At 46.4% G+C, this 12,736-nt stretch overlaps 4 protein-coding genes across 5 annotated transcripts in view; 2 read left to right on the top strand and 2 right to left on the bottom strand.

Moving 5' to 3' along the window:
- The window catches only part of LOC117773272 (spectrin beta chain, non-erythrocytic 1-like), a 750,817-nt gene that overhangs the window by 407,545 nt on the left and 330,536 nt on the right, over positions 1–12,736 (bottom strand). The window lies entirely within an intron of this gene.
- The window catches only part of si:ch211-14c7.2, a 432,059-nt gene that overhangs the window by 47,325 nt on the left and 371,998 nt on the right, over positions 1–12,736 (bottom strand). The gene's annotated exons all lie outside the window — the stretch shown is intronic.
- Positions 837–6,947, top strand: zmp:0000000529 (WD repeat-containing protein 20). Of its 2 annotated transcripts, XM_034605088.1 has the most exons (4): positions 837–1,981; positions 4,167–4,349; positions 4,807–6,216; positions 6,700–6,947. In XM_034605088.1, the coding sequence occupies exons 1-4, from the start codon at positions 1,589–1,591 to the stop codon at positions 6,745–6,747; spliced, it is 2,034 nt and encodes a 677-aa protein (XP_034460979.1). In that variant the 5' UTR covers positions 837–1,588; the 3' UTR covers positions 6,748–6,947. The 2 variants fall into 2 exon arrangements, with proteins under 2 accessions (XP_034460979.1, XP_034460982.1); XM_034605091.1 differs by lacking the exon at positions 837–1,981 and having other exon boundaries at positions 4,227–4,349; positions 4,725–6,216.
- Positions 7,026–9,382, top strand: LOC117773313. Its single transcript, XM_034605130.1, has 2 exons — positions 7,026–7,387; positions 7,877–9,382. Exons 1-2 carry the CDS (start codon positions 7,261–7,263, stop codon positions 8,785–8,787), a joined length of 1,038 nt encoding a protein of 345 aa, XP_034461021.1. The 5' UTR covers positions 7,026–7,260; the 3' UTR covers positions 8,788–9,382.

Raw genomic sequence — 12,736 nt, forward strand, 5'->3', positions numbered from 1 at the left:
TGTGACCGTGGCGTGGCGTCAAGGTTTGATTACACGCCATCAAAACACGAGCTTCTGTATCTCGGACATACATGGTCCAATCGAGTCCAAACTAGACATGTAAGACAAGAGTCCCGGCCTGATGACATCTACACAGAAATCATGACTTAAAATCACAGGGCCACCTGCTGGCAACAGGAAGTGACATGTTTTATACTTTGATGCACTGCTCCTGGCTGCTTTACAATAAACAGCTCAAATGAGCTCAGTCAAGTCATTGGACCATGGTCAGAATCGTGACATTTCCTCAAACCGTGTAAACATTGAGGTGCGGCGAAGGATCATCCTTCGCCAAAGGAGACGATGTTGTCATAACTCCAGTGTGCATCGTCCTATCACTACCAAACTTCTGTCTCATGATCAGACACCAAGCCTGAACAGCTCTATGTGTCAATATTTCCTCAGTGTCATAGCGCCACCTACTGATTCGCCGTGAAACAGGAAGTACTTTGTGAATCCACTCTGCATTATCCTACCGGCCCCCAAATGCTGACCTATGATCACAATCCTGACGTTACACGTATCAACTTTAAATGACGTCATCTCAACAACATGGAGATTTTTGTCATAACTCCACTGTGCATTGTCCTATCACTACCAAACTTCTGTCACATGACCAGACACCAAGCCTGAACAGCTCTATGTGTCAATATTTCAAAATGCATGTGCTCGGGCACGTTAGTGCTACAACGTAGCCCAGGTTTTTATTGAGATTTTCAACAAACCAGCTGTTTTGGGTCCTTCAGTCCATCCATTCTCCCAGTATCAGTCTTATTATCACTAACTGGTGCTGCCATCATTAGTAACATCATCAACTCTTTTATTATAAAACCAGTCTGAGAGTTTAAACATGATGGTTTGAGTCTGGTTCTGGTTTGGGGTTTATTCAAGTCAATGAGAGAGTTTCTCATTGTGGGAACTGTTGGGTTCGACCTGTGTGAAGTTCCTTTCAGATGATGTATGATATGAATTACATGATATTCTCTCTGTAATGAAAACCACCCAGATGTGAGTATCACAGCTTTAGTGTTAAAGTGGTGATTTTAACAGCTGATTCATATCAGAGCTGCATTTTGAAGGTGGGACAGTAAAGTTTGTGTATCAGCTGTTTGAGGAGCAGTTTCTCCTCCGGGAGGTGAATCGATGAGGTTCCGGATCATCAGTGTCAGGCTCCAGGTTCCAGGATCCAGGATCCAGGATCCAGGCTCCGGGTCGGACCAGCAGCATCAGCAGCAGCATCAGCATCAGCAGCAGCAGCGTCACACGCACTTCACGCACTTCACGCACAGCGGATGAACGGAGCCAGAGACCCGGTGGAGGATGATGCTCACACCGGCTCAGAAGGGCTTCCTCTCCGGGATCATTCAGCAGGCAGCAGCGGTGCGGTCGCCGGTTCTGGTGTAAGATGCACGGGGTCGAACCGGGTGCGCTGGTCGGCCTAGCTCAGCTCGGCTCGCCTCGCCTCTTTCTATTCTAGTACTTCTTTATTGCATCGATATTATTTCCAGGTCAAAACCTCGGTTTCCTGTGCGGCTTGTCTGCACTAAAAATGGCCGGAGATGGCGGCGCTCTGAAGGATATCAATGAGATTAAATCCCAGTTCCGGACCCGGGAGGGTTTCTACAAGCTGCTCACCCTCTCGGACTCGCAGCAGCGGGGCGGGCTGCCGCGGGGTCCGGCCGCTGGAGGCACGCTGGGCCCCGGGCCCGGACCCGGTCCGATACCGGGCGGAGGGGTCGGGCTGCTGCAGGGGCCCGGGGCTGCTGCCGCCGCCTCCTCGTCCTCCAATGCCGCAGCCAACTCCTCCCCGGCGGGCTTCCTGCCGCCGGTCCGGGTCTCCATGGTGAAGCTGCAGCCCGAGGACCCGGGCGAGGAGTCGGAGAGGGTGTGCTTCAACATCGGCCGGGAGCTGTACTTCTACACCTACACCAACATCAAGAAGGTGAGCCCGCTCCCCGCCTCCCCTCGGCCGGGATGACAGGTCGGATGCTCGGGCTTTAGCTTAGCATGTTAGCCTGCACCGCTAATGTGATGCTGGTGTTTGTGGTTAAACTGTAAATGTCTGTGGGGGGGGGGGGGGGGGGGGGGGGGGGGGGGATGCTGGGTGCGGGAGGAGGCTGGAGCAGGTTCACTGTGTCCGGGCGAGGGGGAGCAGGGAGCGGCCTCTGACAGCTGGAGCCTCTGGAAACTTGTCAAATACAAGCTGCTGTGTGTCCTCATGCAGTAACTGTACTCCCATCGGGAGAGAGGGGGGGTTCTACTGCAAGTTCTCTGTACTTACTGGGTTATAGCAACAACACACAACCAAACCCGACAGTACAAATGATCATGATACCAGTGAAGCACATCTCTTCACCAAACTGCATCTTACTTTCAATCAAGCTGCACCAAATCACCCTCACTCATAGATATCAGTCCTCTGAATGTCAAGATACAATCAAGATAGATTCTTTATTTCCTGTGAAATCAGTCAAAGTGTTGAGAAAAAACACTTTAAAGAAAAATGCATGGCTCTTCCCCTGACACAGGTCACACCCCTCCGTCCCTGCTGTAATCCCTCCAGTCGTTTGAGTGTTAGTCTGCAAAGTGCAACACCACAACACTACAATCCTGCTCTGCTGCAATTACTGGGATGATTTACTGTGATGACATGTGCACACTGACCTCCTGAAGGAGGAGTTTCACCCTCACAGTGCAGGAGGTGATTGTCTGATGAAGACCTCGCCTCAGGGACACTGGATATTGACAGAGAGAAGTGGGGGGGGGGGGGGGGGGGGGGGGGGGGGGGGGGGGGGGGGGGGGGGGGGGGGGGGGGGGTGAGTTGCACTGAAGGTGATTTAGTCACCAGCAGCAGCAGATGGTTTACAAGAGACAAGATGCTGTTGAATTTAATACAGAAAACCACTTTAGTATCTCCCACTTCCCCACAGACACAACTCTAGAAGGGTGACGTCTTGAATCAGATGTGGAAGGAGGTGCAGTCTGTATTGCTCCTGTAGTTTCTCCTCACTAAGAAACACTGGATGCTCTTGAAAAGCTGAAACTGCACCTCTGCTCCTCATAGAGGGAGGAACCACTTTAGGAGGATATGGAGGACAAACGTAAAAAGCTGCTCCTCCTCTAACATCACATGGATCAACGAGGGAACTGTTGTAACTGCTGTATTTTAAAATGTTAAGGCCTCTTTCATACACTGTCAGTCTGTCACACCTTTACATGAATCTACTCTGGGTCTTAATAAAATGATCCTGCCTGTACCACAAATGCACTTTATTTCTTCGGGCTTCATTATGAATGCAGGTAGGTGTCGATGATGCAGGACTCAGTGACTCAAAAGGTTTCTGCAAGTGACACTTAAGATGTATAACAGAGAGAAGATGAATATCACAATCAATATGATGCAAAGCCCTTAGTCACTAAGTGGATCCAGCAGCAGGTCTTTACTTCAGGTTCTGAGGACTGAGTCCAGCAGCGGGTCTTTACTTCAGGTTCTGAGGACTGAGTCCAGCAGGGGGTCTTTACTCCAGGTTCTGAGGACTGAGTCCAGCAGGGGGTCTTTACTTCAGGTTCTGAGGACAGAGTCCAGCAGCTGGTCTTTACTTCAGGTTCTGAGGACTGAGTCCAGCAGCGGGTCTTAACTTCAGTCCTCGTTGTGCCCACAGGTTGATTCCCTCACTCTTACTGAAAATTTTAAAATAGCTCCAGTTAAACTTTTGGAATGTATATGAGCACAGAGCCATGATTGTGGATTTGTGCTCATTACATATTCAGCACATTCAAAAAGGGACGGAAATAGAAGAAATCACTACGAAGAGGAAAATGTGCTTCAGTTCTGGTTTGGAATCTGAAACCGTTGCTTTAAGACGGACATGAAATGATGTCGGTGGGCAGACCAGTAACATACAGAGAGTTCCAGTCTCCTGCAGCCATGTGGCCTTCTGGTCTTGTGTGGCCACTGCTGCTGAGAAGACACATCAGCATCTCTGAATCCAGAGAGACATATTTGCTCTGACTCCAACATCTGATGTTTTGGTCTCAATAGATGAGAAATGAGTTTCTTCCCTGATCTTTCACTCGATGATGTTTTGCTCGTGCATCATGTTGGTCTTTATCCACTCTGTCTGCAGGCTGTAGACCTCAGTAAGCCAATAGACAAGAGGATCTACAAGGGGACCCAGCCAACGTGTCACGACTTCAACCAGTACTCGGCCACAGCAGAGAGTGTCGCTCTCATCGTGGGATTCTCCGCCGGACAAGTCCAGTATCTCGACCCCATTAAGAAGGAAACCAGTAAACTCTTCAATGAGGAGGTATTATCACGTTTGTTTTTTTTACATCTGCTCATTTGAGTTTCCTCTGTGTTTCAGCTCTTTGGGTTGTTGCGATTAAAGCCTGATAGAAAATAATCCGACAGCGTTTTCAGTGTTTTCCCTCCTCACGTGCTTTGTCGTTTCCACATTCTTTTACTGCGTCTCCTGAACGGATTCTTTTCGTTTAATGGGATTCTCTTTAATGGGATTCCCAATTAAATTTAGGAGATTGGAGACTGGGGGTATGTGTGTGTGCACTACTGCATGCAGACTTTGTGTCAGAGTGTGTGTGGAATCTCTTCACCTCCCTGGGATTTGTTTTATTTGACTCTCTCTTGTATTCTTTTTTCGTCCATTCCTCCTCCGATTTAAAAGCTTCTTTTTGTATCTCCTCTCCTTTTCTCTTCCCGGTCCTTCACCTCCCTTTCCCCCTGTCCGCCTCCTCCCTGTTTTCCAGAGGTTGATAGACAAATCCAAGGTGACGTGTCTAAAATGGCTTCCCAAGTCCGAGAACCTGTTCCTGGCCTCCCATGCCAGTGGCCACCTCTACCTCTACAACGTGGACCACCCATGCGGCACCACAGCCCCCCAGTACTCTCTGCTGCGGCAGGGAGAAGGCTTCGCCGTCTACGCCTGCAAAACCAAGACGCCGCGCAACCCGCTGTTGCGATGGGCCGTGGGCGAAGGGGGCCTCAATGAGTTTGCTTTCTCCCCGGATGGCGTCCATGTGGCATGTGTGGGCCAGGACGGCTGCCTGCGCGTCTTCCACTTTGACTCGATGGAGCTGCAGGGGGTGATGAAGAGTTACTTTGGGGGGCTGCTGTGCGTGTCGTGGAGTCCAGATGGGAAATACCTCGCCACAGGCGGAGAGGATGACCTGGTTACCGTCTGGTCATTTGCAGAAAGCCGTGTGGTAGCAAGGGGGCACGGCCACAAGTCTTGGGTGAACGTGGTGGCTTTCGACCCCTTCACGACCTCCCTGGAAGATGATGAGCCGATGGAGCTTAGCGGCAGTGAGGAGGACCTCCACCAGGGGGCGCCAAACAACACCATGCACTTTGGCCGGGTCCGAACAAGCAGCACGTTGTCGCGTCTTTCTCGGCACAGCTCTAAAGGTGGAGGTACGCCGTCGGTCACGTACCGGTTTGGCTCAGTGGGGCAGGACACCCAGTTCTGTCTGTGGGACCTGACGGATGACGTGTTGTACCCACGCTTGCCGCTGTCCCGAGCATTCACTAACACTTTCGGACCCTCGCTATCCAACTCTGGCAGCGGGGTGGTCAACAGCACCTCAGGTGGGGGAGGAAGTGGAGGGGTTGAGGGGCACCATCACCCACCTAACACCAACACTGGCACAGCCAACCCACCAACACTCCCCTTACCGCTCCCCCGCTCCCTCTCACGCTCCAACTCTCTGCCCCACCCCGCGGTGGCAAACACCTCCAAGGGTCAGGGGGCCTCGGAGGGCAGTGGGGGAGGTGGAGGAGGGGGAGGGAGCAGCGGCGGAGGAAACAGCACCCCGTTCAGTATCGGCCGCTTTGCCACGCTGTCGCTCCAGGAGCGCAAGTCGGACAAGTCAGGGAGCAGCGGAGGCGTGGAGAAGGAGCACAAGCGTTACCACAGCCTGGGCAACATTAGCAAAAGCAACGACAAGATCAATGTGGCGCCGAGAAGCAATCGGCTGGACGCTGCTAAGGTCCTGGGCACCACGCTGTGCCCACGCATGCACGAGGTGCCGCTCCTGGAGCCGCTGGTGTGCAAGAAGATCGCACACGAGAGGCTGACGGTCCTGGTGTTCATGGACGACTGCATCATCACCGCCTGCCAAGAGGGTCTCATCTGCACCTGGGCCCGGCCGGGGAAGGCGGTACGTCTGCAGTCCAGTCTTTCATTAGAAAGTCATTGGATTAACAAAGACATAATTATTTATTATTAAAAGATTTTAAACAAGTTCAAATGGGATGATGCCAAAAAATCTCATATTAAAATAAGTGATGAATTTCACTCTTAAACTGGGTCCTTCCACTTCTCTCCTCTGTGGTTTTACTTCTTCCAGGACATTTAATATCAAATTGTAATTAGCCTACTTCTTGTTAGACGTTAGTTGAATCTGCTGCCTCCTCAGTAAATCAGTGCAGGTCAGTACTAAAGTTATTTTGAGTCGAGTTTTTGCTTCTTCAGACTTCGGAAGTTCAATAAATGACTCAACAGCTGGAGATGATATCTCTTCTCCTCTCCGCAGCAACAATGGCTTCTTATCTTCCTGCACTTGAAAGTGAAGTTTAGATTTTCTTGATTGTCCCTCGTCTCTAACGTTCCCTCGTGTTCTGTCTCTTTGTCTCTCCTTCAGAACCTGACAGCACAGAACGGGAACTCTCCGAGCGGCACCGTGGTATAGCTGGAGGAGAAGCTTTGCACTCACCCCTCCCTCCACCTCCTCCCTCCCTCCACCTCCTCCCTCGTTCTCAGCCCTCTTCTTTTCTTTCCGACGCTTCTCTCCATTCCTCCTCCAACATGTCAGACCGTGCCCGACACACTTTAGTATTAAACCTTCACTGTAACTCTCTTTGCTTCCCATGACCCAAAATCTGTCAGAGCCCGACCCATATGGATTTTTTGTGGCTGATGCTGATAACAATAATAACTTCATTTATACAGCACCTTTAAAGTCATTTAAAATCATAAATCATAGGGAGTAAAACATTTCCGATATCGTTATTACGGCGAATATATATATATATATATATATCAAAAACAAATTGGTCATAAGAGGTCATAATCAAAAGTCATGACAAATAAATAAACTTTATTATAAGCAACTATAAATAAAGAAAACACAAATCCAACTAAATATGTAGAACTTCTATTAAGAAAATAAACATGTAATTATTTCCATAAAACTTAAACATAAATGCACATCTTTTCTGCTTTGTTCATTTTGGCAAACACATATATTTCAATATATTTCATTGGTCGGGCTCAGTTTCCTGATAACTTCACTCTCACAGCTGTGGTGGTTTGTTGGGAAATTCTTCTGAAAGCAGATAAACATGACACTTGTTACAAAGTTAACAAGAACAATAACAAATACTTGAATATAGAGCGTCAGCTAGTTAGCAATTAGCTTTGCTCAGGGTTTGTGGACATGTACACAACATGGACAAAAGTGTGTGGACACCTCTTAAACCTTGAAGCCGCTTCGATCCAGTGAAGAACAATGTGAACACATCCACATACTTTTGGCTGTAGAATGTATTTATTTTAAATTTAGATCCACAGATTCACTGTCCTCCGTCACTATTAGTTTGTGTATCATCAAGCTATTCTTCACTTCTGTCTTAGCAATTATAACACTATTTAAAAAAGCTAAAATATATTTAGTTAGGTCAGTTTCATCAGCCAGATTTTAACGATTTTAATAAACATCTAAATACCGGAAACATATTATTTGACGTGATGGACCTTTTGATTTCACAGTGCAGCATTTATTCTTTAACATTTGTAGTAAGAAATCCTGATGTTTTTATGAGCAGGAAACACTGTGCTCTGTCCTCAGGGAGAGTTTCCCAACTCACGCCACAGTGGGAATAAAGTTTTTTCCCTCTGCCGTCACCTCCCTCCTCCCTGTTGCTCTGCAGAAAGACTGCGTCCAACAAACCGACTCGCCTCTCAGTTCGTAACCCTGAAGGAACGAGGAGCGAAGTCTTCATCTGTTCTTCAGCCTCTGTTCTTCAGCCTCTGTTCTGCAGCCTCTGTTCTTCCGCCTCTGTTCCTCAGCCTCTGTACTTCAGCCTCTGTTCCTCAGCCTCTGTACTTCAGCCTCTGTTCTTCAGCCTCTGTTCTGCAGCCTCTGTTCTGCAGCCTCTGTTCTTCAGCCCCTGTTCTTCAGCCTCTGTTCCTCAGCCCCTGTTCTTCAGCCCCCGTTCTTCAGCCTCTGTTCCTCAGCCTCTGTTCTGCAGCCTCTGTTCCTCAGCCTCTGTTCTTCAGCCTCTGTTCTTCAGCCTCTGTCCTTCAGCCTCTGTTCCTCAGCCTCTGTTCTGCAGCCTCTGTTCCTCAGCCTCTGTTCTTCAGCCTCTGTTCTGCAGCCTCTGTTCTGCAGCCTCTGTTCTTCAGCCCCTGTTCTTCAGCCTCTGTTCCTCAGCCCCTGTTCTTCAGCCCCCGTTCTTCAGCCTCTGTTCCTCAGCCTCTGTTCTGCAGCCTCTGTTCCTCAGCCCCTGTTCTTCAGCCCCTGTTCTTCAGCCTCTGTTCAGCCTCTGTTCTGCAGCCTCTGTTCCTCAGCCTCTGTTCTTTAGCCTCTGTTCTTCAGCCTCTGTCCTTCAGCCTCTGTTCTTCAGCCTCGCCTTCGTCCCATCCCTCCCTTTTCTCCTTAATGCAAAAGACACTGCAAAAGCCACGGCCATTGTATTTAAGTTATTTATTTTATCACAAGATTGTGTAGTAATTTATACTGTAAATACTGAAAATACTCTATAAATACAAAAAGGACAAATGTGTATGGAAATAATGACTTGACAACGAGTAAGTGAAGAAAAAGCCGTGAAGATGAAGAATATTAATATATGAAGATCCTTCTATTGTACATAAAAACCACAGTTAAAAGTTGAATGTCTGCTGTTTTAGGGAATTTGAAGATGTCAAAGTGTTTTTATTTCGTGTGATAGAGTTTCTCCAGTTTGTCCCTGAAAGTGAGAAGGTTTAAATCCGTGGATGGAGACGAGAGTATCTTGGGGTCAGGAGTCGATCCTCAGAGCGGTGGCTCGCTCCACGTCTCCGCTCACTGTCCAAATAATTCTGCTGACAAACATCATGTGGACAAACAGCATCAAGGCTCACGATCACACACACACTGTTGCACATTCCGAACATGAAAAGGCTTACACGTACTGTACATGCACGCACACAACAAACTAACACAAACCCACTACTGGTGTAGCATCATATGCAGTTTGCTGTGTCTTGGGCTCCATTCCTGTTGCACCGGAATTGCCTCTTGCAAGAATTTGCACATACAATAAACCCACAGTACATCCTGAGTTGTCGTTGCTGACGTAGGGTTTTTATTTTCTTGATCGATCTGAGCTCCCACAACCTCAACATGTGTTTGGAACAGAGGATCTAACACGTGTGCATCTGTGTCAACATCTAGATTTATTCCCTTTGACTAAATTAAACATTTACAGTTGGATTTTGTTCAGACTGATTGGGACATGAAGTCTTTGTTCAGATTCCTGGTTTATTGTTCAAGTAAGAAAAGAAACTGAAGTACAGATTTCAGCTGCCTGCTATCGACGTGTTGAAATGTATTCTGTGGTTATTTCTGGTTAAAGAAACAAATAGAACATCACTCAGTTAGAGCTCAAACCTCCACCAACGTCCAACAGTCCCTTCAAATTCAAACAAGCTGCACCAAAGTTCACACAGTTATTAAATTCAGTTCCCTAAATATGATTTGTTTTATCAAGATCCACGAATTATTCCCTGGGAAAAACATCCTATCTCGAAAATGAAAGAAAGAAAGTGGAAGAAACTCCTGCGTCTGCACCAAAATGCTCTGAGCTCCCGACCCGTCGCTCACCTTCCACCAAGTTCTGTGGAAATCCGTTCAGTGGCTTTTGCGTCATGTTGCTCAGAAACAAACCAACAAACAAAGGGACAAAAGCAGCTTCCTGGGCCGGGGTCATTAAAATACACAAGTTCAGTTTGTTTACGGTGAAACGTTTTCTTTTGACCGGAGATTAAAATGCAAATATGACATTAAAACCTCTGCATGGATTCTCCTCTCATCATAAAAACACTAAATATTAATTTGGCTGTAAACTTGTGCTCACGTCAGCTGATCTGTGTTCGGGGGGGGGGGGGGGGGGGTTGTTCGTCAGTGTCTGTCTGTGGCTGCTTGTGTTAAAACAAGCAGCAACAGACGTCTGGTTGTCTGTGGGTGGAGCCTCCAGCACTTTGGTCTAAACTGAAAATAAACTTGGCTTTTTACAGACATTCATTACTTAATCTGTAGTGACAGTCCAGACAAAGATTCATGAGTTTGAATCAGTCATTTTTTTATCAATAATCTCTCTGCACTCATGACAGATCCTGTCTGACCACGTCTCAACCATCGAGCAGAGAGAAGGTTCCTGAACAGGATCTGTCTTTTCTTTTCTTCTGGCTTTTTATTATGTGCAACAACAAACTACCGACTCCTCTCGGAAAGTTCTTAGTGCAGGAAGCCAGCAGTGTTTTTGTCTTTATCCATTTTGTGCACGTTTATATTCTCAATGAGACCTTTAACAGTGTGCACGCCAACCTTGTACCAGTGCCTCCACAAGGTAGACGTGCACAACAGAGCACCCAGTGAACCCCAGTACTCCTCATGTGGACCAACGCCTGGTGGAGGTCAGAGTGTGGGATTGGATGTCCACAAGTCAATGCAGTGTCTTAACAAGAACAGTGTGTGTGTGTGTGTGTGTGTGTGTGTGTGTGTGTGTGTGTGTGTGTGTGTGTGTGTGTGTGTGTGTGTGTGAGACAGTACATCCTATAAATAGCAGAGAGACTTCAGGACTGCAGGATCCAGGTCTGTGCCCTTGCAGCAACAGACAAACCACCAGTTTCTCGCTGCAGCTCGACGGTGCTGCCCTGTATACTCGTCTTTCTCGTTGTCATAGCAACAGCATGTCTTCCAAGTGTATCTGGAGCGAGCTCGTGGGGTTTCAGGGTCCATCTTGGATCTGAGGCTAAATGAATGCGTCATCACGACTGAGATGAGAAGAAAACCTGAATCTGCTCAAACATGAAAATCATGCACCTCGATCTTTTGAAGTTTAAAAACTGTTTTCAATGAGATATTTGCACAGGTGAAGACAAATATGAAAATTTGATCTTTGTCTGCACCTGAACAAATCTCAGTACACATTTACAGATACTTACACGTTTACAAATCTGATTATACACACACACACACAGATTGAGATACAGTTACACAACTATGCACACACACAAAGGATGTTGCTACACTATTAAGGGATGGTCATAGTATTCCCTGGAGCACAGCAGCACTGATGGGTCTGTCCCCAGAACAGCTGCAAAACAACCTGCATGTGCTGAGTCCAGTGAGAAGCTGAGTCGACACAATCCTCATTAACAACCAAGGACACCACAGTCAACTGGAAACACTGAAAACTTCCCTCCACCTCCATCTGCACAGACACAACACAACATGGGAACAGAGATTATTACAAATGTTGTGTTACCTTTTTATTTCACACGGTTTAAAGGCCTTGTTGTTGTTTTTTTACACTTTTCTTATTTTTTTGTTTGAGTGTAAAATATGCATTATCCATTATCACCATACAGTTACTACACACACACACACACACACACACACACACACACACACACACACAGTGCTCTCACACCCTTCACGCCTGTTGTGGTGGAAGTTGTAACAGCAGACTGAATTCACTGTATCCAGTGTGTAAATGGAGATCTGTTATTAAAACGTTCAAGTTGAAGCAGTCGGGTCTGTGCGTGTGTGTGTGTGTGTGTGTGTGTGTGTGTGTGTGTGTGTGTGTGTTTGTGTTTGTGTGGTTGAGCACTGATCTGCAGTTTGACTGATGCAGATAAAACATTAATCATTGGTTGTTGTAATACATAACAACTTCATAAAGGATGGATTATCAGTTATTTCTGTCCATATATGCAGGTTCCTTTATGACACAACTACAGAGAAATACAAAGTAAAACCTGAAATAAATGTTCAGCTCATCTTTTTTGACTTTATTTTTATTTTCAAACATTCAAAAATATTGCGCTGATGAATAATAATATAATATATAATAATGTTTTAAAAAAGCTATTAATCTTTTATTTTAGATGCTGAAAATGTAATAGAGGGGTGTTGATTTTTAATAATAATAAAAATAATAATAATAACTTTATTTGTATGTATTATGAATCTGTTGAACCTTTTTAATTTTTGTCTGAACATTTGCCATTAAAATAAGTGTTCCCTCTGGTCGTCAGCAGGGGGCAGTGCAGTCAGGTACAGTCAGCGTGGAGGAAGAAAAGCCGAAGATGGTCGAAGTGACGCGTTCACGTGTCTGCGTCACAGGCTGCGACACCGGAAGTTAGAGAATACAAAATAAAAGCTCTTTAAAAAGGATAGTTTTTTTTTTTTAGATCAGAGGATCAATTTATTTTCTCTTATCTGATGTGTGTTAATAATTCATGTAATTGTTTAATAAAGTTCTTGTTAGAAGAATAAGAAAGCAACAGAAGACAACAAAATATAAATTAACTGTAAAAAAAATAACACCTATATGTTGGTAAGAGTTTTTACACGTCAACAGATCTGACAGTAGAGTCCTGATTAAAACTTTCATGAATACAGAAGGTGT

This window comes from Hippoglossus hippoglossus, chromosome 13 (genome assembly GCF_009819705.1).
Source record: "Hippoglossus hippoglossus isolate fHipHip1 chromosome 13, fHipHip1.pri, whole genome shotgun sequence".
In the NCBI taxonomy this organism is placed as follows: Eukaryota; Metazoa; Chordata; class Actinopteri; order Pleuronectiformes; family Pleuronectidae; genus Hippoglossus; species Hippoglossus hippoglossus.